Here is a 25002-nt window from a genome sequence, read left to right as displayed (position 1 = left end):
AAATTTTACCTCATGGTCACGATAAAAAGGTTCTCGGATGTTTTCAGGAACTTTGTTGTTGTACGCTTTTGATAGCAACCATTTGATTGAAGCCCGCTGTTTAGCCTGGAACAAGAAAAAGTGAGAGGTTAGGTATGGCTATGTATGTGATGATGTCTGACTAATGTTATTAGTGAGATCTTAACATTGTATTTCTCATTATCATATGAAAAGGAATCATATCAGGTTACAAAATAAAGACAATATGGAATATAGTGAAAAAGGAAGCTGGTAGAATATGAAATGAAGTTAAGCAGATGGTATTAAAAGTAAATGACGCATTGGAAAAACGTGCAGTGTTGTAAAACTTACAAGCATTTCATAAGTGTTACTAAAAAGATGTTATCAGGTCAGTATACGCTGGAATATCATACCATCCATTACAAATCCCTTCAATAATGTGAATATAACCCTCACCACACCAGGAAAAGTTATAAGGAACAAGTGAAAGTAGTATCATAAAAATTTAATTTTTTACAGCATTCTCAAAACTTTTATAAACGGTAATATATATGCGTATTTTTAACCATCAGACTACAAATAAATATATTGACAATGTCACAATTTGGATTTATGAAGTACTGCGATACTGAGAAAGCTATTTACATATACAGTGCACATGTACTTTATTCGTTGGACAAATTATACACTACTGGTATATTCCACAATCTGCCAAAAGGTATTTGACAGTGTAAATCGCAATATCTTTTTGCTGGGTCTGACAGGAAACAGAGTATCAGTACGAGAGAGCCCAATATTACACTATTATTCATCACCCAACTGGGAAATAATTACATGTGGTGTCCCATAAGTCCCACTTTATGATCATTACTTTTCTTTGTGTATGTTAATGATTTTTCGTTAGTATATTAACAAATGCCAAGCTTTCTCTAGAATGAGATTTTCACTCTACAGCGGAGTGTGCGCTGATATGAAACTTCCCGGCAGATTAAAACTGTGTGCCGGACCAAGACTCGACCTCGAACTCGAGCCAAGCTTTTTGTTTGTGAATTGTACAAACACCCAAATAAATAGAAAATCAAGTATAACTTTGAAAATGTCAGTTATTGGAATTTTTATGGACATTAATAAACGGTCCCTAGCAAATTATTTGTCATTAAACTCATGAAGTGGTCTCATTTTGTAAACATTAATGGTATATTCTTGTTTGATGACGTGTTCTAAATCCTTGAAGACGGAAGTTTCTTCAGAAAAAAATTATTAATACACTGACTAGCAGAACCGGCTACTTCAGTGTAATATGGATCTGGTGCAGGGAAGTACTACGGAGAAAAAAGGCCTGGGGAACAGTTCCGCAATTCGGATGCATAATGAAATGAACGGCATCCTAAGGCCAGCGACTGTAACGACCAAATTAGGCGTGGCGAGGCGAGCCGGCTACTTGCATTGCTCGCATTAAAGACATCTACGGAGGGCTGACGACATATTTGGAGCATCAGCAATGGTAGGTAGCGCGAGCGAGGCACAGGTGGAGGCGCTCACACAATGATTATTCTTTCGCGTGGTTTAACGAAGTAGCTATATTACTACTGTGTTCGATGTAGTATGAAAACAGCCGTAATAAAACAGCACTGGTATTTTGTACCAGATATTATTATGCCCAACAGTACTGGACTATGCCTTCGAGAAATTCCTCAGTCTTTTTAACAGCGCAGTAGCACGCGAAACTAGATATCTGATAAAGCAGCCACCTCGAAAATGGCCAATATACAGGGTGAGTCACGAACATATGCAAATATTTTAATATGTTATTCTACAAGTATAACTAAAGAAAAAAGTTCATATAAGCATAGGTCCGCAAACGTTTAGTTACGGATTTACGGCTAATAAAAGATTTTGCTTGAAATTTAGCAACTTCGGTAATATGGGGCCATCGCAAAACCGTACAAGGTTAAAGTAGAGCACGATTTCCATTCATTTAGTTGTTATTGGTCTGCTGAATCTAATTCAACATGTCCTAGACGTGTATTTGCAGTAGTTTTCCCGAACATCCAGAGAAGCAAAGATTATTATACAAGTGTTTTTCCTTTTTATTGGCTTTTAGCATACAAACGTTTTAGCCATCACAAATAACTGTACTGACACTCATAACAAGATAACTTTTCTACGTCATACATACTGTTTAGGGCATACATTCATATGTTTTCAGATCAAAATTATTGTAATCAGATTACAAAACACAGTTGACTGCTAAAAATTTATTTGTTAATTAAGTTCTGTAGTTAAGTTCAAATCATTTTAGATTTTTATGTCTTCTTCCGCTAGAAATTGGGATATGGCATCGTATGTACTCCGGGTTGTCTCCGAGAATTGGGATAGTACAAAGCGGCTGGCAGTGACCAAGTCTTAAGAGCTCCTTTAAAAGGTTGACTCTGCCTTTCTCAGAGCGTCTACACTGAAATACGATATGATTTACATCACCATTTGTCCCTCTTCACATTCACAGTAGGATGTCTCCGATACGCCGATTCTATGATTGGTGGCACGGAAAGATCCATGATTGAGACGCATTCTCACAATGGACGTTATAATTTTCCTTGAATGTTTGGAGTTCGCAAACTATGTCCGTCTTGGTATGAATGTCTGTATACGTGCATAGCTTTCACCTCTTGTTTGTTGGCTTTCATTCCATTCTTCCTGCCATGAGAGAATCGCTTGTCGTTTTACTTTTACGAGGTATTCTGTGTATGGGAGTTTAATGTCCATAGGTCTTCCATTGTTAATCGCATCTCTCGCTAGTTGATCTACTTTGTCATTGTATAGATTGCCGGAATGTGATTTGAACTCTACAAATTCTACAATTTGGCCAGTCTTCTTAGCTTTGTGATAATGATCCAGTATGTCGAGAGTGTATTTACTAGTTCTTTTGTTCCAGTTCCTGTAACTAATGAATTTTAGTACGCTTTGAGCGGGTGATTCTTACTGCCTTGGGTATTCTGAGAGATCTTGCATATTTGATTGCCTCTATAATAGCGAAAGTTTCAGCGAGAAATATGGAAGCATCACCCGGTAGTTGAAACTTCCTATCTTCTGCAGATTCTGGACAGAAGAAAGCACATCCGGTATGATTTTCCATCCCCATTTTTGAGCCACCTGTATATAGTTTAAGATATCCTGCCCACTTTACTGTCAGGAGCGATGTAGGTGAAAACTGCCCATATCCTTTTCCTTTGCTGGAATAGTCTACGTATGTTACAGCAGTATCGTGATAAGAGCTGTGACAGTCATATAGGAACATTGGAAGAACCTCACTTCGATATACTTTCTTTTGGAGATATTTCCAGTCTTCGTACCGCATGTAGATATAAAACTACTGTTTCCTGAGCGATTCGCACTATCAGTGGGTGTTTAGTATCTGCCATCCGCTATAAGATATAACTATCACACATCGTTGTTCTGCGAATATGTGGAGGCATTTCTGATGCTTCCAGGAGAAGGGCGTTGGTGGGAGAAGAATGCATAGCTCCGAGACAGATGCGTAAGCTTCTGTATCATCCAATAGTGCTAAGTACTAAGCAGCAGTGTGATAGACGGTGCATCCGTAGTCTATGCGGGAATGTATCAACGTGCGGTGCAGAGTGAGCAGAGTGTTTGGGTGAGCCCCCCACCATACTCTTGTCACTGATCTGAAAAGGTTCAATGCTTTTTCACACGTACTGACGAAGGTTTGAATATGAGGTATCCAACTTATTCTAGAATCGAAGAGAACACCAAGAAACCTCGCCTGGGATTTTAGTGGTATTTTATGACCATAAAGTCTTACACTATTCAAGCAGTCTGGCATAGTTTGGTTCCTGAAAGGAACAAGTACCGATTTTTTTTCTGCCGAAATCTACAGCTACGTAATGTTTGATCCAGTGTGACCATCGCCTTTGAAATTAGCTTTTGGTAGGCCTCTTTCGGAGCTAGCAAATTGTTAAAAGATTGAAACTTCACCTGGACTGTTGCAGTATACTTTGGCCAGTCAACGACCTTTATTTTCCACCTGCTGTTTGATTAGATAATTTCTACTGTGTTTATAGGTAAGTCTATTGTGATTTCCAGAGGGAAATGGTCTGAGCCAAGGGGGTCTCGTTTGACCGTCCACTCCGTTACAGAGTTGAAGTCAACAGAGCACAATGTCAAATCGACGGCCGACTGTCGTCTGTTTGGGTTATGTATCACAGTAGGTGAACCATCATTTAGAAGAATCAAACTGAACTTTTCAAAAAGTGTAACTAACTCTCTGCCATCCGCGTTATCTATTTCTCAATCCCATAGGGAGTGGTGTGCGTTGAAGTCTGCAAAAAGGAGAAATTGCGTTTGAAGCTGGGCTACAATCTGATCCAGTGAAAGATCTTGTATTTTACACTTAGGTGGTTTGTAAAAGGTAACGATGGTGAATGCGCCGTTAGGAGTGTAAATTACAGCAGCAACTACCTGGCATTCTGTTGTCCTAATAGTGATGTCCAATTTTTTAAACTTAACTGTCTCTCTAATCAAAATGGCTACTCCTCCTCATCTTCCATCATCTCTGTCGTTTCTGAGAACGGTGTATCCTTTGAATTGTATTCGTTGGGTTAGCTGAAACCAAGTTTCGCAAATTCAAGCTACCGGTACGTGGTTGCTGCTAAACTCCCGATAAAGACTTTCTCTGTTCGAGTTTGCTGACCGTGCAGTCCACTGGAGTATTTTAAAAGCCTTTGTCAGATTTGCAGAAGTCTTCAGCAGCATTATGCATAAGAAAGAGCCTGTGTCGTTACCATGTCTGTTTCATTTTTAAGAGAAAGAAAGATCTGCATTATTAAAGCACAAAGCCTGTTAATAGTAGTTTCTCAACAGGTATAAGATGTTGCCCGAGGAATGGGAGGATATGGATTGTTTTGTATTGAGTGCTGTGGAACCCGAAATTCGTATCCATATCAGAATCAGCCTGCTTGTATGGACTGCGAGTAAATGGTTTTTTTTTGTAAGACCTGGGAGCTGGAACCGACATAACTGCATTCTTAGGTCCCTATTGTACCCTTTTGTCCGTCGTGTCCAAACATTTTGGTTCCTCGCATATTTTAGGCCAGTCACTAGGAGAGAGCTCTCGTGTTGTAGAAACACCAGCAGTAGTCTGCGCTAATGATGGTCGCGGTAACGAGACAGCAGTTGCATAAGAAGGGCCATAGGCTTCGCTGCGCTTTGCTTCCATGTGCTGTTGATAAATTGGGCAACAGCGATCAGTAGCGAGGTGGTTTCTGTTGCAATGCAGTCACCTGAGCTCTCCGGAATGTGAGCACTGTGAGGTCACATGGGCTCGTTCATTTGGCACAGCGGGCACTACAACAACACTGCAAACTTAAATAAAAATATCTAAGGCAATTGTGACATTGCAAAACTAACTGGACATACGGTGCGACAGGGCATCGCATACCGCACAAATATACATACTGGGAAAGTTGAAATTTAAATGTTACAGCACATTTCGTTGTGGGAAGTACTTTCAACTCTCCATTTTCTATAACTTTCTTTGTGAACCTTCGTACGTCGAGTACTAAAAATTCCGACTTTATTTCTGCAAGGATATCTTGTTGGGATAATGCAATATCAACATCACTGATAACTCCGCTTCCCTTGGTTAGGAATTTTGAACTATAAGCCTCCATATTCTTCAGCCGAAAAACATCAAGCACGCACGCACGCACGCACACACACACACACACACACACACACACACACACACACACACACACACACAGTGGAATCCTCGTAGTAAAGACGATGCATCTTCTTTGGTGCCAGTTACATTTAACCCTATTCCCCTCGGCATCGTGTTCCACCACCTATCCTCTGTACAGTACCGGTAGAGTTAACTGTTTCAAGTCTGCGTCCGTAATTGGGTGGTAAGCGTCGCCGACTGACAATCGGATGGCTCAGGTTCGATTCTCGGTATTGCCAGGGATTTTCCCTCGATGGGCGGACTGGAACGGAGTCCACTCATCGTGATGCCAACCGAGGAGCGGCTTGAAAATTAGCAGCGCCAGATGGCGCCATTGGATGAGGCTGACACGGGGTTGCCCCATCTGTGGTCAGAACAGGGGTGCTTTCCTTTCCTAACATTAGCATGCACATTCACTGAACTTCACCGTTACCACTGTCACTATCGTACCCTTCTCACTGCCAATAAATTTAATTGGTTACAACAAGCATTCTCAGCTATCATTTCCCAGGTATGCACAGCGACCATGTGAATTTCCCTAGCAGCGGGAGCTCGCTTTGCTTTGCTTTGTTGAGTAATTCGCTCTTATTAGTAGCTCCAGCAAGCCGCAACAGTCATCTACATCCATACTCCGAAAGCCACCTGACAGTGTGTGGCGGAGGGTACTTTGAGTACCTCTATCGGTTCTCCCTTCTATTCCAGTCTCGTATTGTTCGTGCAAAGAAAGATTGTCGGTATGCCTCTGTGTAGGCTCTAATCTCTCTGATTTTATCCTCATGTCAAAACAAAGAAGTGATGTCGCTCTGCAGTCAGCGTCAGTGGTAGGGATGGCGACTATCGATGAAACAATCGGTTGTCTGTTATATCGGTTTTTCCCAAGCCAGTTTTACCTGACTGTTGAAACCACTCAAAATTACCAGTTGCTGAAATAACGAATTTTTGGTTTTTATTCGTATTATTTCCTGCAAAAAACGTAAAAATCGAACAAAGATTGAAAAAATTTTGAGTCTCTCAGTTTCAAGATATATAAAATCAAAATATTAAAGAGACAAATAAAAGAAAATGTAGTCCGTCCACTGTCCGGTGCTTTTCTCGAAAAGTAATAAGTGTCTGAATACCATAAAAAATCACCAGTATTCTCCTATGGATTCAATTTTTTTTGAAACTCTGATCAAAAATCATGTTGTAATCGCGGATGAAACCACTACTTGGGCATTACGAAGAATAAGTGCTCAAGGGTGAAAACTGAGGTTGAACTTTATTTTTGGTGGCATATTATATAGACACAGGCAGCACATCAGCTCCTTTCTATTTTTGTTGTATACTATGAATTAATTATTACGGTTTCAATTTATTACTTTTAGGATAATTTCTTTTCTCTTTTTATTATTTCAGAGAAACAGACAAATTTTTAATCTTTAAAAGTAAATTAGGCATTGTACTTCATCGAAGAAAAAGAAATTGGATTGAGCATATATTAAAAAAGAATGACGGACTGATAAAAACAGTTTTAGAAGGTTATGTGGAAGGGAAAAGGAAGCGAGGAAGGAAGAGATTCCAGATACTGGATGAATGATGGACGGTACAACATACAGCAGCCTTAAGAAGGAAGCAATGGATCGCAGAAAAAGGAGAGGCAAAGGACCTGCTAATATAGCAGATAACTGATGATGATGATGACTTCATCGTTATGCCACTTCGAAAAAATATTCTCAGACCAGGGTTAGTGCCATTCTGAAGTACAACAGATATACTGTGACGACAGCGGGAAACTACCGTATAGATCGGTAGAGGCAAGTCTTGCACACTGCACGTAAACGGGTGCCTTAAGCTACGACACACGGTAGAATGTACATCATCATCTCAGCAAAGAGGTACTGATTCTTATACCGTTCGTCTCGACATTGCTATTAAAATAGCACTGATCGCTACAACAACGCAATATTTCAAATCAATGCAAATTTTACGAATAAAAATTACTCCTTTTTTAAGAAAAGGATTATTTAAAAACTAAAAATTTTAGCACTGCTACTATGACTAGTTTATTTCGATTTTTACACTCGTTTATAATAAGAAAACAAAAAAAAAACACTTGTTATAACCGAGACAAACAAATACCGAAAAATATACATTATTCAGAACTAAAATACCGGTATCGGTTTTAACCGGTCGGTTTTCCCCATCCCTAGCGTGTGGACGAAGCAGTGAGAGCGGTGCTGAATGGTAGCCAAAAGCCGGCACGGGGCTGGGTCCAGCTTTGACGTTCGCTGCCCACACTCGACGGGGCAAAGGCGTGGCTGCCAGCTGAGAGGCTACGCGGCAGCAAGGAGCAGGCGACGCAGCGCGGCCTTGGCTACCGCTGGTGGGCGGCGCGCGCATTCCGCAGCAACGCATCTTGCCGGGTTGCAGCCCCGTTAGTGCCTCAGCACCAGCCAGGTCGCGCTGTTTTGCCATATGCGTGATTGACAATCGACGAGGGGCGTTCAATAAGTAATGCAACACATTTTTTACTGAAAGCAGGTTTGTTTCATTCAGGGTTCCAATACACCATATTATTCCCCCACTCTTCTGACTACAAAACCCTGCTCTTCTACGTAACACCTGTTCACTGCAACGGCCTTACGTCATATTACTAGGAGACCCGTATGCTCGCAGGGTACCAACCTACTGGTCGACGTCGGAGCCATCAATAATCTCCCCATCATCCACATACTGCTTCCCGCGGAGTCACTGTGCAGTCGGAAGACGCAAGACCAAGCTGTGGGCGGACGAGGAAGAAGAGCCCAACGACATTTTGTGAGCTTCTGTCGCGTGAGCAGGCTTATGTGAGGCCTTGCGTTGTCATGGAGAAGTTCGTTTGCATTTTTGTAGCGACTAAAATGCTGAAGTCGTTTCTTCAATTTGCTGAAGGTAGCACAATACACTACAGACCTGATCGTTGCACTATGAGGGAGGACATCGAACAGAATAACCTCTTCAGAGTCCCAGAAGACTTTACCAACTGAAGGTCCGGCTTTGATGTGATACGGCGCCACTTCAAGATGGCAATTTTGTTTCTGGTTCGAAGTGATGAAACCACGTTTTGGGGCCTGTGACGGTATTGGACAAAAAATTCTCACGATGGATCTCGTACCGCGCAAGCAATTACGCACGGATGGCCTTTCATTGCTCATTATGATCTTCTTTTAGGCGACGAGGAAGTCGGCGAACACACACCTTTGAGTTCCCCAGCTGGTGGACGAATGAGTCAGCACTACCAACAGACGTCCAGTTGAGAGGTGAGGTATGTGTGATCTGTCGGTCACGTAGAATGAGAGTGTCCGCACGTTCCAACACTGCAGGAGTCACAGGTGTGCGCGGCCGGCCGGCCCGCGTGTGTTCGGACATGTTTGCGCGACCTTGCCGCGATGATGACAGACGCCTCGTTCGACGACTCTTGCGTTGAAGCCTGCAATAATTTTCGCAGTCTGATTCCCACGAAATATTTATCAGAGAAATCCCAGGAAGTTGTGGCCATACATAAAGTCAAAGAACAGATTCAAACCTTGTACACAATCTCTCTTGAATCTGTCTGGTGTCCAAACTGAAGAGAGGTTTCCGGAACCAGAAGTTTTAAATTTTGCATCTGAGACCCTTTTTATGCAAGAGGATACTATTTTTAGTTATGTTGGAGCACCAAACTGAAAATTTTTGGAAATTTGTTGTTGAGGTCTATGGGACCAAACTACTGAGGTCATCGGTCCCTCGCCACATTGACTCACGAATGGGAGATAACGATATTAGCTTCCCCGGTACTGAAAAACAAGCAGGACTATTTGAAGCTAACATTGTACCACGCCTTGATAGACTTCTATTTAATTTTTACAATGAATACTCCGCGGAATTAGCTCCTTTCCTAGTCCATATCGAGACTCGTTTGCGCAGATATTCGACATGGCAACAGAAGTTCCGACCTGTCACCTGTGATTGGAAGGGAGTGCGAATCACTCCTGTTTTTGAGTCATATGACACATAGAATTATACTTTTGCACTTATGTCGCCAAATTCCTCCTGCTGCGGGTCCCTAAACCACATTCTAAGCTAAAAAAAAATCATGACGATGCTGGAAAAACATGCTGCTCTCACACAATCAACGCGGATAAAAAAAAAGCACTCGCACGTAACACGGCGTGCTTACTAGATGCAGGAGAACATGCGGTTTTCTTTTTCCTTGCTTTCCGAAAGGCGTTCAACACAGTAACTTCAACTGCTAAACAAGATACGACCACGCGGAGTATCTTCGCAATCATGTGATTGACTTGAGGGATATTTCACTACCAGAATCTAGTACATTATACTGGACGGTGAATGTCAAAAATTGAAAGCAATTTCGTGTGTATCCCAAAGAAGCATAATAGGACGTCTAATGTTTTCAATATACAGAAAAGATTTTTCAAATAGGACCAGCAGCACTATCAGTGCATCTGTCTATAATCTATAGCAAAATATCCTCCTCGAAAGATCGCAAGGCAATATTGATAGACTTTACCATAATTTCCAATTCTTGCAATGAATGGCAACTCCGATTATACGTGGATAAATGTGATGTAATGGCTGTAACAAAGACAAAGAATCTGATATCTAATTAAGAGATTAGCAGCGACCAGTTTCAGCACGTAATATATTAGCATATAGGTGCAACATTAAAAAGCAATGGGACGAGCACATAAAGTAGTATGGAAGACAGATTTGTTGCAAGGGTTTTTACAAACTGCTGTGATTATGTGAAGGAAATCGCCCAAAGACGCTAGTGTGACCAATTCTACAATATTGTTCCAGTGCTTGGAGTCCTTATCACGTAGGCGTGACAAACTGACTTCGAACAAACTTAGAGACGCGCTGCTAGGATAGTAACTTGTCGTTTAGTCCATACGAAAGTATAACAAATGCTCGGGGAACTTAAATGGGAATCCTTGGAAGAACCACGACGTAGCCCTCGCGAAACCCTGTCCGGTATATTTCAAGACTTTGTATTCGAAAAGCACTGTGCGACCACTAAGCCGTCACAACGTAAATTTCGTTTGCAGGTCACAAGAAAAATTTGAGACACGTTAGGGTGCGTGTATAGGCGACTGGAATAGGTTAAGAAATCTATGATGCTGATAAGATGTATCTTGCCTGCCCGGCACAGTGTAGCATGATTTGTGGAGTATTTGGTTGAAGTTGAGCATTTATATGACACTCTAGCGCTGGCTTCAGTCCTTGACGGTTTGTGCGCAACACTGTTTGAAACTTTTTAATTTCTTTGGTTAATCAAAATACAAACAAAGTCACTTTCGTAGCCGGTCAACACGGAGTAATTATATTGCCGACAAAGACGCAGTAACGACAATCGCATGCAGTCCTCGTCGCACACTTATCATAAACACAGAATCATATGTACATCTGTAAACATGTTGTCTCTGACTTCAGTTTCCAGTACAGCCTGAACCAGAACATACGTAGCGGCTGTCTTTCCTTCTTTTCTATTTGGCATCAACACGTGTTTCCACGCGGTCGGCATGTGACTATCCGAATTTGGCAATGTTAATTGCAGAGGTGGCGGCCGGATGCCAAAGGAAACAAAAGAAAAATTTGGAGTAGGAATTAAAATCCATGGAGTAGAAATAAAAACTTTGAGGTATGCCGATGACTTGGTAATTCTGTCAGAAACAGCAAATGACCTGGAAGAGCAGCTGAACGGAGTGGGCAGCGTCTTGAAAGGAGGATATAAGATGATCAACAAAATCAAAACGACAATGGAATGTAGTCGAATTAAATCAAGTGATGCTGAGGGAATTGGATTAGGAAATGAGGCACTTAAAGTAGGACAGGAGTTTTGCTATTTGGCGAGCAAAATAACTGATGATCGAAGTAGAGACGATATAAAAGTAGACTGGCAATGGCAAGGAAAGCGTTTTTGAAGAAGAGAAATTTGTTAACATTGAGTATTGATTTAAGTGTCAGGAAGTCTTTTCTGAAAGTATTTGTATGGCGTGTAGCCAAGTATCGAAATGAAACATGGACGATAAACAGCTTAGGCAACAAAAGAATAGGAGCTTTCGAAATGTAGTGCTACAGAAGAATGCTGAAGATTAGATGGGTAGATCACGTAACTAATGAGGTGGTGCTGAACAGAATTGGAGAGACAAGAAATCTGTGGCACAACCTCACTAGGAGAAGGGATCGGTTGGTAGGACATTTTAAGGGATCGAAGTATCACAATTTAGTATTGGAGAGAAGCAATTGGGGGGGGGGGGGGGGGGGCGGAGACCAAGAGACGAATGCAGAATCAGATTCAGAAGAATGCACGTTGGGGTAGTTACTCGGAGATGAACAGGCTTGCACGGGATAGAGTAGCATAGAGAGCAGCATCAACGAGTCTTTGGACTGAAGACTACATCATCATCATCATCATCATCATCATCATCATCATCATCTACATCTAGTGCTGTCCATGTGAACTGTGAGAGGGCGTATATGTTTGTGAATCAGCTGAGGCGGAATGTGGGTTGGTTGTTTTGGGGAAGGAGACCAGACAGCGAGGTCATCGGTCTCATCGGATTAGGGAAGGACGGGGAAGGAAGTCGGCCGTGCCCTTTGAAAGGGACCATCCCGGCATTTGCCTGGAGCGATTTAGGGAAATCACGGAAAACCTAAATCAGGATGGCCGGACGCGGGATTGAACCGTCGTCCTCCCGAATGCGAGTCCAGTGTCTAACCACTGCGCCACATCGCTCGGTCGGAATGTGGGTACCAGTCCGATATTCACCTAGTCGGGTATGGAGAAACAGTCTAAAAACAACAACCAGGCTGGCTGGCACACCGGCTCGCGTTGTTAATCCACCGGATGGGTCCGATCCGGGACCGACGCACCGCCCCGAATCCCGGTAGCGTCCTCCTCCACTTCATCATAGGTTGCTGCCTGAAAGCAACCTTGCGTCTTTTGAGAATTGTCAATTACATTTAAAAAAAAAACAGGTGATTAAAACACAATTTCCTCTTATTTATGTAGGATTTTCATTAATCATCATCACGATGAATAAATTCGCCAAACTAATATTTTTCTCGTAACTTGCACTGTGTTTGGGCTACATTCTCACCGTACTTTCTCATCTTTCGCTTACTTTTTATTTTGTGCTCAGGGTTTCCCCAGGCCCATAGGAGTTCATACTTATCGAAACAAGAACACAAGACTGCACTCTAGCTCGGCGCAATATGTATCTGTATCTTTATTTAGAATTGCAGATGTCGTCCCTTAAATACAGTAACAAGCCCTTGTCAGAATTATGTCCCTGCTTAGCAATGGAGAAGCAAAATGAGGTTAAACGTCTGCGACGCCGGCACATTCTATTAAGGAATGCAATCGATCAGCTTGCTAGATTATAGTGGCTGGAGAAACACTAGTTCCTGCTGCGGCGGCTTGAAGAGCTCGTGGCGCACGCCTTTAAAGGTCAGGAGTACATCCCTTTATTATAACTTCGAATTTTTAAAAATTCGTGTTACAGTAGCATTTAGCTTTCGCTTTTCCTTTCCGGAATGCGCAATAGCGTGACTTTCGAAATATGATACATGAACGTCCAACAATAAGAAGTTGTTTCAACGCTCTAATTTCGTCTCTTGCTTGACTCATACGGTACATGAGAACAAGAACACGCTATTCACTCTTAATATTCTACTAGAGTTGTGTCCGGCCCCGGTAGCTGAGTGGTCAGCGTGACGGAATGTCAATCCTAAGGTCCCGGGTTCGATTCCCGGCTGGGTCGGAGATTTTCTCCGCTCAGGGACTGGGTGTTGTGTTGCCCTAATCATCATCATTTCATCTCCATCGACGCGCAGGTCGCCGAAGTGGCGTCAAATCGAAAGACCTGCACCAGGCGAACGGTCTAGAGTTGTCACATTAATTGTAGTTCCTTACAGGGGTAAGAGTAATTCAGTTTGAGACTAACATTGCAGGATGATCAAGAAGCTACACTGTTGTTAAATTCCAACGCAAACAGCATGGAAGATATCAATGAAAGGCGATACACTGATTTCTATCATCTCACTACCTAATGGAATGGTGCCGACAGAATATTAGGCAACAATCAACGTGTGATCACAGTGTAGTAACAGCACGGCCGAAAACCAGTTTTAACACGATGTTCTGCATGGGATGTGTTACCCGTCGTTCACAATGTCTATGAAATTAAAAGGTGATGTTCGAAAATGACATGTAAGAACATCTTGGAGAATTATTGCTGACTGGTAGCACACCAAAGACGTCATCGTTGGCTCAGAGCGTAGGTGGCAGACATAACGTTGATTAACAGGTCATTCATGATGTTGAAAAGATGTGGCTGTTTAAATGTATTTACTTCACTCGAATCTCGGAAAAAGTTGAAATGATTGCAGTCATGAAAATGATTTTTGCTATGCTGCTATAGGTTACATCACACACAGCACACAATTGCACTATGTGTTCAAAAGTATCCGGGCACCCCCAAAAGCATACGTTTTTCATATCAGGTGCATTGTGCTGCCACCTACTGCCAGGTATTCCATATCAGCGACTTCAGTAGTTTTTAAACGTCGCGAAACACACAGTTAGGCGGTAAGTGAGAAAACTTTGATTTCATAAGCCACAAATCACGCCAGCAAACGACGGTTCTCTTGGTGTAAGGAGCGTAAACATTGGACGATTGAACAGTGGAAACACGTTGTGTGGAATGACAAATCACGTTACACAATGTGGCGATCCGATACCAGGTTGTGGGTATGGCGAATTCCCGCTGAACGTCATCTGCCAGCAGGTGTAGTGCCAACAGCAAAATTCGGAGGCGGTGGTGTTATGGTGTGGTCGCATTTTTCATGGAGGGGCTTGCACCACTTGTTTTGCGTAGCACTATCACAGCGCAGGCCTACATCGACGTTTCAGCACCTTCTTGCTTCCCACTGTTGAAGACCAATTCGGGGATGGCAACTGCATCTTCCAACACCATCGAGCACCTGTTCATACCGCACGGCCTGTGGCGGAGTGGTTACACGATAATAACATCCTTGTAATGGACTGATCAGCGCAGACTCCTGACTTGAATCCTATAGAACACCTTTGGAATGTTTCAGAAAGTCGACTTCGAGCCAGTCCTCACCGACCGACATCGATACCTCTTCTCAGTACAGCACTCCGTGAAGAATGGGCTGCCGTTCCCCAAGAAACCTTCCAGCACCTGATTGAACCTATGCCTGCGAGAGTGGAAGCTGTCATTAAGGCTAATGGTGGGACAACACCATATTGAATTCCAACATTACCAAACTTTTAAGTTATTTTCGGCCAGGTGTCCGGATACTTCTGATCACATAGTGTACGTTGAAAATATGTGGCTATTTAAATACGTTTACTTCACTTGAATCTCGGAAAAAGTTGAAGTGATAGCAGTCATGAAAATGAGTTTTCTTATGCTGTTGTAGACTACGCCACAAAGCACGCACAACTAGCTGCTGCATTTATCGTGCGCAGTCTTCTCAGCAGTGGATGGTATATAAGCGTTGTGATTAGGGCACAGACCTTTCTCTGCTGTCGAGATTATCAGTTGCTTTCTTGTATGTGAAATAGTACTTGCAACCAGAAATAGGCGACTGATTTTTACATGGTTTAAACGACACTTAGTAAGGTTTTAGAGTGTAATAAGAACTTAGGAATAAATGTTAAAGTGTCTGCATTTTTCCAGAATTTCCTGTCTAAGAGAGCACAGTGATCGGTCCCGTCCAGGGACGCAACCGATAAAGCTTGAAACATAACCCTCAGAATGGAATAAAAAAAGAGGTCGGAACATTTTGTATAATGTTCTTGACTGTGTCAATTCGTGTTCCCACAAAGGATCATTAGAACTGTTTAGTTAGTACTGGAAGAATTTCTTTCACCGACACTAAAATATTATAAATTACTGGAATTTAATCATAAGCTGTCTTTTTTGTGGGTGTCGCGTGAAGCTTGGAGGAAACTGGCGATGAACTAAAAAGCAAGCTGCTGTGCCCTACCACACGTCCCATTTTTTACGTGTCCACTTACATTCCTCTGTAGCATTAACTTGCAGTGGGGTATTTTGACAGTGTTGGACTCATACGGAACATTGTTATGTGAAGCACCTATTACTTGTCAGATAGGCAGTAATGGCAGACGGTTGCAACGTGGATAGGTTCTTCATTCATTTCATTATCACTGTTATTGGCGCCTGAGTTGTCGCAAAGGGAACGGTACACCAACCGCCAAGTTGATCACATTTCACATTTGACAGCAGTGATGTCTTATTGTTGACAACTTTTTTGCATCACTTGTCCCAACTCTTCTTTGCTCGGAATCGAGTGTACTTGGAGGCTAGTTCAGTCAACTGTGTGTTATCACGTGTGAAGCTACTGAAGGTGGAAAGCTTACCACACGTTTACACAACGTTAAAGCAACCTATATAAAGGCAATAAGATAGACGCCATCGACTTCTGACACGATTATCTTCAGAAACTTTATATACGAGGATTGGAACTTAAAAAGAGGCAACTATTTATTCACAACCGATACAAAAGAGTTACATGTTTGCACCTGTTACTATCCTTCGAAGTAGTCACCAGCGTTGTGTAGAACCCATCGCCAGTGATGTGGAAGGCGTAGTATACCGTTAGCAGAGCCTGTTCTGTTGATGGTGCGAATGGAGCAGTCTACTGCCTGTCGAATCTCTGGAGCAGTTCTGAAGCGAATGCCACGCAGTGGTTCCTTCATCTTCGGAATCAAATCAGTCACAAGGACTTAAGTCCGGGGAGTATGGTGTACTTCCCAGTCCCATCGACCGAACAGAGTAGCCACAGCTTGCGTTGTATGTGCCCGCGCATGGTCGTGCAAAATGATGGGTGGGTTGCGCTTCTCTCGCAAAGCTGGTCGCATGTGATGCTCCAAAAACGAACAGTAATACTGTGCATTGACGGTCTGCCTTGGAGGAACGTAGTGCGTTAGGATAACACCATCACAGTCGTACAGGAGAATCCGCATAACTTTAGACCGCTCCATTTGCACCGCCAACAGAACATGCTCTGCTAGCTGTATACTACGCCTTCCACATCGCTGGCAACGGATTCTACACAACGCTGGTGACTACTTTGAAGGACAGTAACAGGTGAAAACATGTAACTATTGTATCGGTGGTGAATAAATAGTTGCCACTATTTAAGTTCCAACCCTAGTATCAGCTTTTCCAGCAGACTGGACAGAAAGTACGTCCGCGGCTCCTGTTGCGCGCGGAGAAAAACTCAAGTAGAAAGTCAAGATCGCCACGGCCATGTTTGGCGGGCAGCGTGTGTCGGGAATGCGGACGGCTGGGCTGCAGGTCGCTGAGGTCACACATCTACCAGTACTCCTTCCTGTTCCTGGTCGTCCACGGCCTCATCGCAGTTCGGGTTAATATCGGTCAATTTCTTAATTTATCACTAACCGCTGTAAAAATCATTCGTGACCACTGATACTGCGTCAACATCTACTGAAAATTATCAAAAGAAAATAGAATATCATAAACGGTGAATAACGGAATAACACAGCAAATATGCTGCATATAATAAGCCAGTATTTTTCGGATCCTACGCAGACGCGGGGTACGAGGGATCACACCGCCTCATCCCTCGCAACCACTCTTCTGAGCTGTCTACATTACTTCAAATACAATACACGCGAAATCAGTGGTTCACGTGACGCTACGTGTTCAGTTCGAAAAACGCAACGTTCATAACACACTACGTGAATGGAAAGTTTACGAATACTACTGATTTCATGAGAATTTACCAAGTTTCATAAAGACGGCATATGTTAACGGATGATATTACATGTGTGTCTGCAGAGACAGTTCAAATAAAAACAATGCTCTGGGGCAAAACAATTCAAAATATGGTATGAGGTAAACCTGGATGTTAGTAGTAGTATATTCTGCTGTTCAACACACAGGGGGTCTAGAATAACCATCAGACAACGGCTTAACTTTCAAACAATGGGTATGAATATAAGAAATTACATTGTTTCCAATGAAAAGAAGAATAATTTGTGAAATGAATCTGAAGAGGCCCACACACCACCCTTGAGTAATATAATGGCGACGACTAGCAGGAATGTTATTAGCCACAGAATAAAATCCACTATTTCTGGAAGGTATCAAACTGGCTATGAATATCAGAAAGCTATATCCCAAATCTCTACTTCCAGTTATAAAACAGTGGCAAGGGTCCATTACTTAAACGTCACGGACCTCGCAAAAAATAGTTCAGTCACCTCCATAACATTCTGATTTATACCATTATCAACCATGGAATACAAATGTTAAACATTATCAAGCTTCGTTTGCTGATGTGTGTATTTGATCTTCACTGGTTTCCCGCTCGCTTAAAAAAAAAAAAGTAGCATTGCATGTTCCGAATATTAGCAATACCCTCAATTTATGTTGGCACTATAATTCAGCTCTCTCAATTCAAAAAACGAAATGTGGTCAAAAAGAGTATAAATGTAACATTTCGACCGTGTCAGCAAGCAATTTGTCCTCTTAAAGCCTTTACGGTATATTAATACAGAACTTACTGCGCACCACACATGGACGAGCACATGGGTTTTTAACTTTTTTGTACTTCAGATACGAAACATCATAATCTCATATTTTGAGACCGTGTACAATAATACATCTTCGGAAAAGTTTAAAAGTGTGCAATAATACATCTTCGGAAAAGTTTCAAAATTTCGTCTTCGTCGTCATATGATTGGTCTGAGGCAGCTTTCCACGCTAGTCTATTTTGTGCAAGTCTCAATCTTTGTGTAAGTACTGCAACCTACATCTATCTGAACCTGCTTACTATAACTGGTTTGTCTCCCTCTATAATTGTCATCACCCCACTCTCCCTTCATTACCTACTTAACTATTTCTTGATGCTTCAGGATGTGTCCTACAATATATTCCTTCCTTTAGCAATTTCTCCGTATATTTCTTTTCTCCGCGAGCAAGTTCAGTATCTGTTCATTAGTTACGCAATCGATCTAATCGTCAGCATTTCCCTTCAGCAACAGATTTTTGAGTATTCTATTTTCTCCTTGTCTGTGCTATTTATCTTCCACGTTTCACTAAGGCTACACTCCAAATAATTACTGTCAGAAAAACCAGTTAGTCATTTAAATTTATATTATACGTTTACATTCCTGTCTTTTTCATATATTGTTTTCAGTCTGCATTTTATATTCCGTTTACTTTTACCACCGTCAATTATTTAGATGCCCAAACAGCAATAATCGTCCACAACTTTCAACGTCCAATTTTCTAATCTAATTCCTTCAGCATCATCTTATTCGCGACTACACTCTATTACTCTTGTGTCACTTTTTTATCTGTGTTCCTATAATCTCTTTTCAAGATACTAGCCATTACGTTTAACTGATCTTCCAAGTCCTTTGCCGTCTGACCAAATTACAATGTCATCGGCAAACCTCGAAGTTTATATTTCTTCTTCACGAACTTTAATTCTTTCAATATTTTTTGTTCCTCTTTACTGCTTGCTCTATGTACAGACTAAACAACAATGGGGATAGTCTTCAACCCTGGGACACTCAGTTTTCAACCAATGCTGCCCTTTATCTGCTACTATTGTAACTGCAGTCTGGTTTCTGTAAAAGCTGTAAATAACCTTTCGCACCCTGTGTTTTACTCCTGCTACCTTCAGTTCTAGTCAACATCGTCAAAAGCGTTCTTTACGTCTAGAAATGCTACAAACATATGTTTGCCTTTCGTTAGACTATCTTCTAAGAGAAGTCGTAGGGGCGGTACTGCCCTCGCGTATTCCTCCATTTCTCCGGAATCCAAACTGATCTTCCTCCTATTTGGTTACTACAAGTTTTCCATTCTTCTGTAAGTAATTCATGTCGGCATTTTGCAACCATGGCTTATTAAAATGATGGTTTCGTTATATTCACACCTGTAGGCCCTTGGATTCTTTGGAATTGATATATTCTTCGCAAAGACTGTAGATATTTCGCTTGTCTTACATAACTTGCAAAGAAAATGGAACTGTTTTTTTTTTTCTCTCTCTGCCTAAGGGAGTATGTTCTCCCAAAGATACCATTAATTCTGAGGGCTGTCATCTACTCTAGGGGCCTTGTTACGACTTGGATCTTTCATAGCTTTGTCAAACTGCTCTTGCAGCATCATATTTGCCACCTAATTTTCATTTTCTTCCCTTTTACCTTGAATAATACTATCTTCAAACTTGTTTCCCTTGTATAGACCCTCTATAAACTACTTCCACGCTTTCCTTTATTTAGTTCGAAATAAATTCGCTATATGCGAATAACTTGGTGTCAGCTGTATTAGTTACAGATGTTCTACCTGTTGGTGACATGTGAACATTTGTGCTGCACCCGGACTAGACCTGCTAGAACCCAGATTTGCCGCTTATCGCTAGCGGTCGCCTTACCATTAGGCTATCGGTGCACGCCTTCTGAGCAGACCGAAACTTCAGCGTGTCACACTGTCTATATCCCCATACCATAGTCTCCTACTTTCGTAATTGAATGCTCGCAGCTTAATTCTGTATTCCCGAGGTGATAAGCTGGAAATTCGGGTTCGAGTGCCTATCCGGCACAAACTGTCATATGCCACCAACAGGAAGAACATCTGTACCAAATACAGCTGACGCCAAGTTATTCGCATATAGCGAATTTATTTCTATCTAATGTAAATATCTCCCTTGTTTGATTAGCGATGGCCTGCTGTCTGAGTTATTATTATTATTATTATTATTACTATTGTTATTGGTACGACGTACGTACAAGTTACATCATCAAAGACGATTCCGACTTCAAAGTATGAGGTGAGGAGATGGAGGGAATCACTTCTTCAAAACACTTTTATGATCAACTTCTCGGGGCCCATATGTCTGTCAGTAAGACACCTCCAACGGGTAGAACTGCGTCGTATTGCTATTCTAAGGGACAAAACTGCTGAGGTCATCGGTCCCTAGACTTACACACTTCTTAATCCGACTTATGCTAATACAACACACACACACACACACACACACACACACACACACACACACACACATACACACATGCCCTCCGTGATCGTGTGCAGACGGAGTTCTGCGTATAGGTCGACGAGGTGAGTGTAGCATCTGGTCGCCTGACTACATACCGTTTATCATGTAGCGACGAAATTATTCTTAATTATTTAGGGCACCATCCAAGTCTAGAGTTGGTGCATCACACTTAACACGATCGTTCGACAAATTAAAAATGCTGTACAGAACACAGATCTGTAAAGCTACATATACTGCGGATTGTCGAACTAAATGTCAGTAAGTAACATACGTGACATAACCCAACTTGTCAGTGTGGTGTCCGGAAAGAGGTAAGCAAGCAAATGAAAGCGAATGCGAGGGGACGGGTGGGGCAGTGTTGGCGAGCGGTCCCAGAGGGAGCGGCCGGTGGCGGTGGGCGGATTAAAGAGCGCTTATTGGGTTAGTACTGCGCGCCGGCCGCGCCATTACACGCCGGCCAGTCCACTACAAAAGCTGCGGCGCCTGTTTCCACTGTGTTTTGTTTCTTCATTTCATGTAGCTGAGCCTCATCAATGCTCAACGGAGATGCGAGTGACTTATTTAGCAGTGCGCGACGTCCGGACACATTTCCATTTTTTTAACTTAATGAACACAACACAGTCATGGGTCTAGTATTACTTGGTGCTTGGTGTGTGTGTATGGCGGAGGGGGGAGGAATAAACAATACACGACTGTGGTAATGTTCTGCACATTAATTATAACAGTCGCTATGAGCCCTGCACGAGATGCCTGCGTTTACCACAAAAAGTATTTGAACAATCGTCAATTTTCAGAATTTGACTAATTTCGCTGCTACACAGGAAATATCAGACTTCTGTGTAGTTAGAATCTTTCAATTATCTTTATAAGTGGCTCAGTCTTAGAAATAAGGGCAAATTACGTTGTCTTCTTAGTTTCTGCCAGCGTTTTTCTAATTAAACAGCACAAATTGTTTATGAGAACAACTGGACAATCCACTGGACACCGAGATATCAACTTAGGCAGAGAAAAAAACAAACACTCAAAAATAAACAAAACGCACCCATCCCTTTTATAAAACAGTTGTCCTTAGAACATAATCTTGTTTTCTAGCACTCAACACTTTGTGCACTGTTCAAAGAAACCGAAAGAGCATTCATTTCTGAAATATATCTAAACTCCACCTCCAAGCAGAAAAAAGGGTAAACAAAAGCTTTCTGTCGTACGGCTAAGCACTTCTATCAGTACTCTATCTTGCCACTTCGACAAATTGTTTATCGAATAAATCGGTATCACTATTCAACGGCATGGTCTGTATATATGTAACAAGCCATTCGTCATCGAAAAATCTTTCGGACGGCAGTATTCTGCACACTTTCTTCCGATAGGCATTTGAAAGGGACGACCGTTGTTCTTGCAGCAATATCGCACGATTTATATGTTGGATGCTGCTCAGTTGTTGCCGAATAACGTTGCATCCTTGGAGGTAGCAATCCACATACACTCTTACTACACGATGGCCTGCGCCACCGAACTACCTATCTACCTACGCCTGCGTGTCTCTCTCTCTCTCTCTCTCTCTCTCTCTCTCTCTCTCTCTCTCCCTCTCCCTCTCCCTCCCTCCCATCCCACCCCCCTAAAAATGTGCCTTTTAAATCTCTGTCTGATGTGCTCAAAAGCAATGCCTGCGAACTTTATGTGAAAATCCTTAAAGCTTTTTCATATGAAACACACTCTATTAACATTCCACATCTTTATTCTTCATGTCTACATATTTATTTCTAATCACGGCTGGCGACGAACACATTTTCCCAACGAGAGACCGGTTTGTTGATATAGTCACTGCAGTATGTTTAGTTTTGTTGGCACAGCCACAACCTCATCTCTGTTTGCACCACTTCATCACAATCGAAGTGAAGTTCTGTAAGGTATTTAAGCTCTGGAAACAAGTGAAAATAAATGGAACCAAGCCTGTATGGAGGATGACAGGTTACGGTGAACCCAAGGCGTCGGATTATTGCATTCATGAAATGTATTCGCAGTTGCGAATACGAACTATTACCAGTTGAATAAGGGAATGATTATTACGAAAATTTGTGCCGCACCGAGACTTGAACCCAGATTTCCCGCTTTACGCGAGTGGTCGCCTTAATCACTTTGGCAATCCGTGCACGACTCACGGTCAGACTCAAACTCCCGTACGTCGCCGTTCCTGCGTCTAAATCTGTATTTGTCCACACGTGATACGATTCCCGCACAGGGGACGACATTGTAACTGCAAGCTGCTGCGTAGCATCAGCGCGGCGGATAAATACGATACTGTAGTGCCTGAGTTGTTAAGAGAAACAATGCAATGTTCTTGCGGACACGAATGCACGCCGCATCTTTCTTCTTAACACAAGCACTGCAATATCGTGTCGTATCGGATTATTGCATATGTCGCGAAGAGGGTGCTCCATTATGGACGAACTCTTCGAATTCGAGAAGTGATTACAGTACGCTGTTCCTCTCACACCGACATAGTCACGTCACGCACCACCATCTAATATGCTACAATTGTGAGCCCACTAACGGTAAACAAAAAATTCGGAAGCATTGCTTTTCACCACGCCCGCGTATCATCAGGTACCTGCTTATGTCGCACCACCACCATTACTAAGCTTTTAACAGTCCCTAAAATGGGTTGTACTTGTTATATGCCTTTAGTTAGTAAATACAATAAAGGAAAATAAGTATTAGAGACTAGCGATACCAAAAACTATACGAAAAGAGAGTAATTTGTTGCGGAGTATATGGGTAACTCTAGCAGGATCATCGCAATTTGGCGATTGAAGCAGGCGCGTGACGTGCAGCAGAGTGTGCGATGATTCAGCTGCATGGAGGCTAGCGCCAGACATGCGTCAGCTTTAAATCTGACCTTACCTTCCTACAGCAAAGTTAAGGATCTCGGCAACGGTTTTAGGCGTGCGACACACGGTGCAACAGCATGCTTGTTCGTCCGTGCCTGCCGATGTACTCACGATGTAATCCAAAATAGCCTCTAGGTGCAGTTGGAATGAATTGGGACCAGGACGTAATGACTATTTAACATGTTCTTACAGCGCTTCGGAACACGTTACGAACACACCTTCCTCGCTGAAAGTAAAGCGACGGTGTTTTCAATAGCTACGCGTCCACCAATTAATTCCCGAAAATATTTGTGCCGTGTGTTCACCGAAAATATTTGTGCCGTGTGTTCAAACCCAAACCTAGTGATGCTGGATTACGAGGGAGCAGCGATTCCGAACAAAGACAAAACGTGACGCAGAGCATCGTCGTCTGCCGCCAGACATTGCCTCGTGACAAGGTCAATTATATGGGCATCTACCACTAGAGAGCAGCGTAAAGCGCACACTGCTGGCAGATCTGAATAGTTCACTGTGGTGACACACATCTGCAGTGCGCTACGAGCAGCCTTGCCAAAAACACCGCGTGTGCGCTTGCAATACTCTTGTCCGGAAAACAACCAGTTTCACTACGGTTAAGCAAAACTATTCTTTCTCCGATCGGCCAAAATCTTAGAACCGCACTTTAAATACTTGTAAAAGAAACTATCAGAGTAAATATTAACTGCAAAACGAGAATTTAGAATTTGTAGGCTTTGATGATCAATAAAATGCTACTGCGAACAGAACGAGTGCCGTACACAACGCGTTCCACATAATGTAAACATCTAATGCGTCATGAATTCAAGAAGAAGTGATAGTCAGCAGCGTTACGAAGATGCTGAAAAATCAACTGACAGAAGCTGCCCTAATCAGTGGCAACTGTGGGAAGGTCCCTCTGCCACGTGGTTCAGTATTTTGCGGAGTGTACATGTAGGCGTAAAAGAGTATTTTGGTGTGTAACATGTATTTAATTAACGAGATATTGCAGCAATTATATTCTCATAATATGACGGAATACTTTTTTAGCAGCGTGCTATAGTTCTTAGGTAACAAAAGCTGACGGTAAAAAGCATGTTAACTTTTGCTTTTAAATGTATCACAAAAATATCCTACATGTGAAGGCAAAATCTATAGGCTCTGCATTATTGCACCTCCAATGCTAAGTATAAGTAGTGGAATCGGACAAACTGCATGGCGCCAATCACTGACAGTTAAAAACGACTCAGTACTGACTAAGCAATTCAGTAA

The 25002-nt window shown here is 42.2% G+C and overlaps 1 protein-coding gene across 3 annotated transcripts in view; it reads right to left on the bottom strand.

The window, feature by feature from the left end:
• The window catches only part of LOC126162039 (patronin), a 445213-nt gene that overhangs the window by 293029 nt on the left and 127182 nt on the right, over positions 1-25002 (bottom strand). For all 3 annotated transcript variants that reach the window (XM_049918266.1, XM_049918267.1, XM_049918268.1), the window contains exon 2: positions 10-105. In XM_049918266.1, coding sequence (XP_049774223.1) covers positions 10-105 — 96 coding nt within the window. The remainder of the gene's footprint in view (positions 1-9; positions 106-25002) is intronic.

Source organism: Schistocerca cancellata, chromosome 2 (assembly GCF_023864275.1).
Source record: "Schistocerca cancellata isolate TAMUIC-IGC-003103 chromosome 2, iqSchCanc2.1, whole genome shotgun sequence".
Lineage (NCBI taxonomy): Eukaryota > Metazoa > Arthropoda > Insecta > Orthoptera > Acrididae > Schistocerca > Schistocerca cancellata.
The sequence above is the reverse complement of the archived record's forward strand: the minus strand, read 5'-3'. Positions and strand labels throughout refer to the sequence as shown.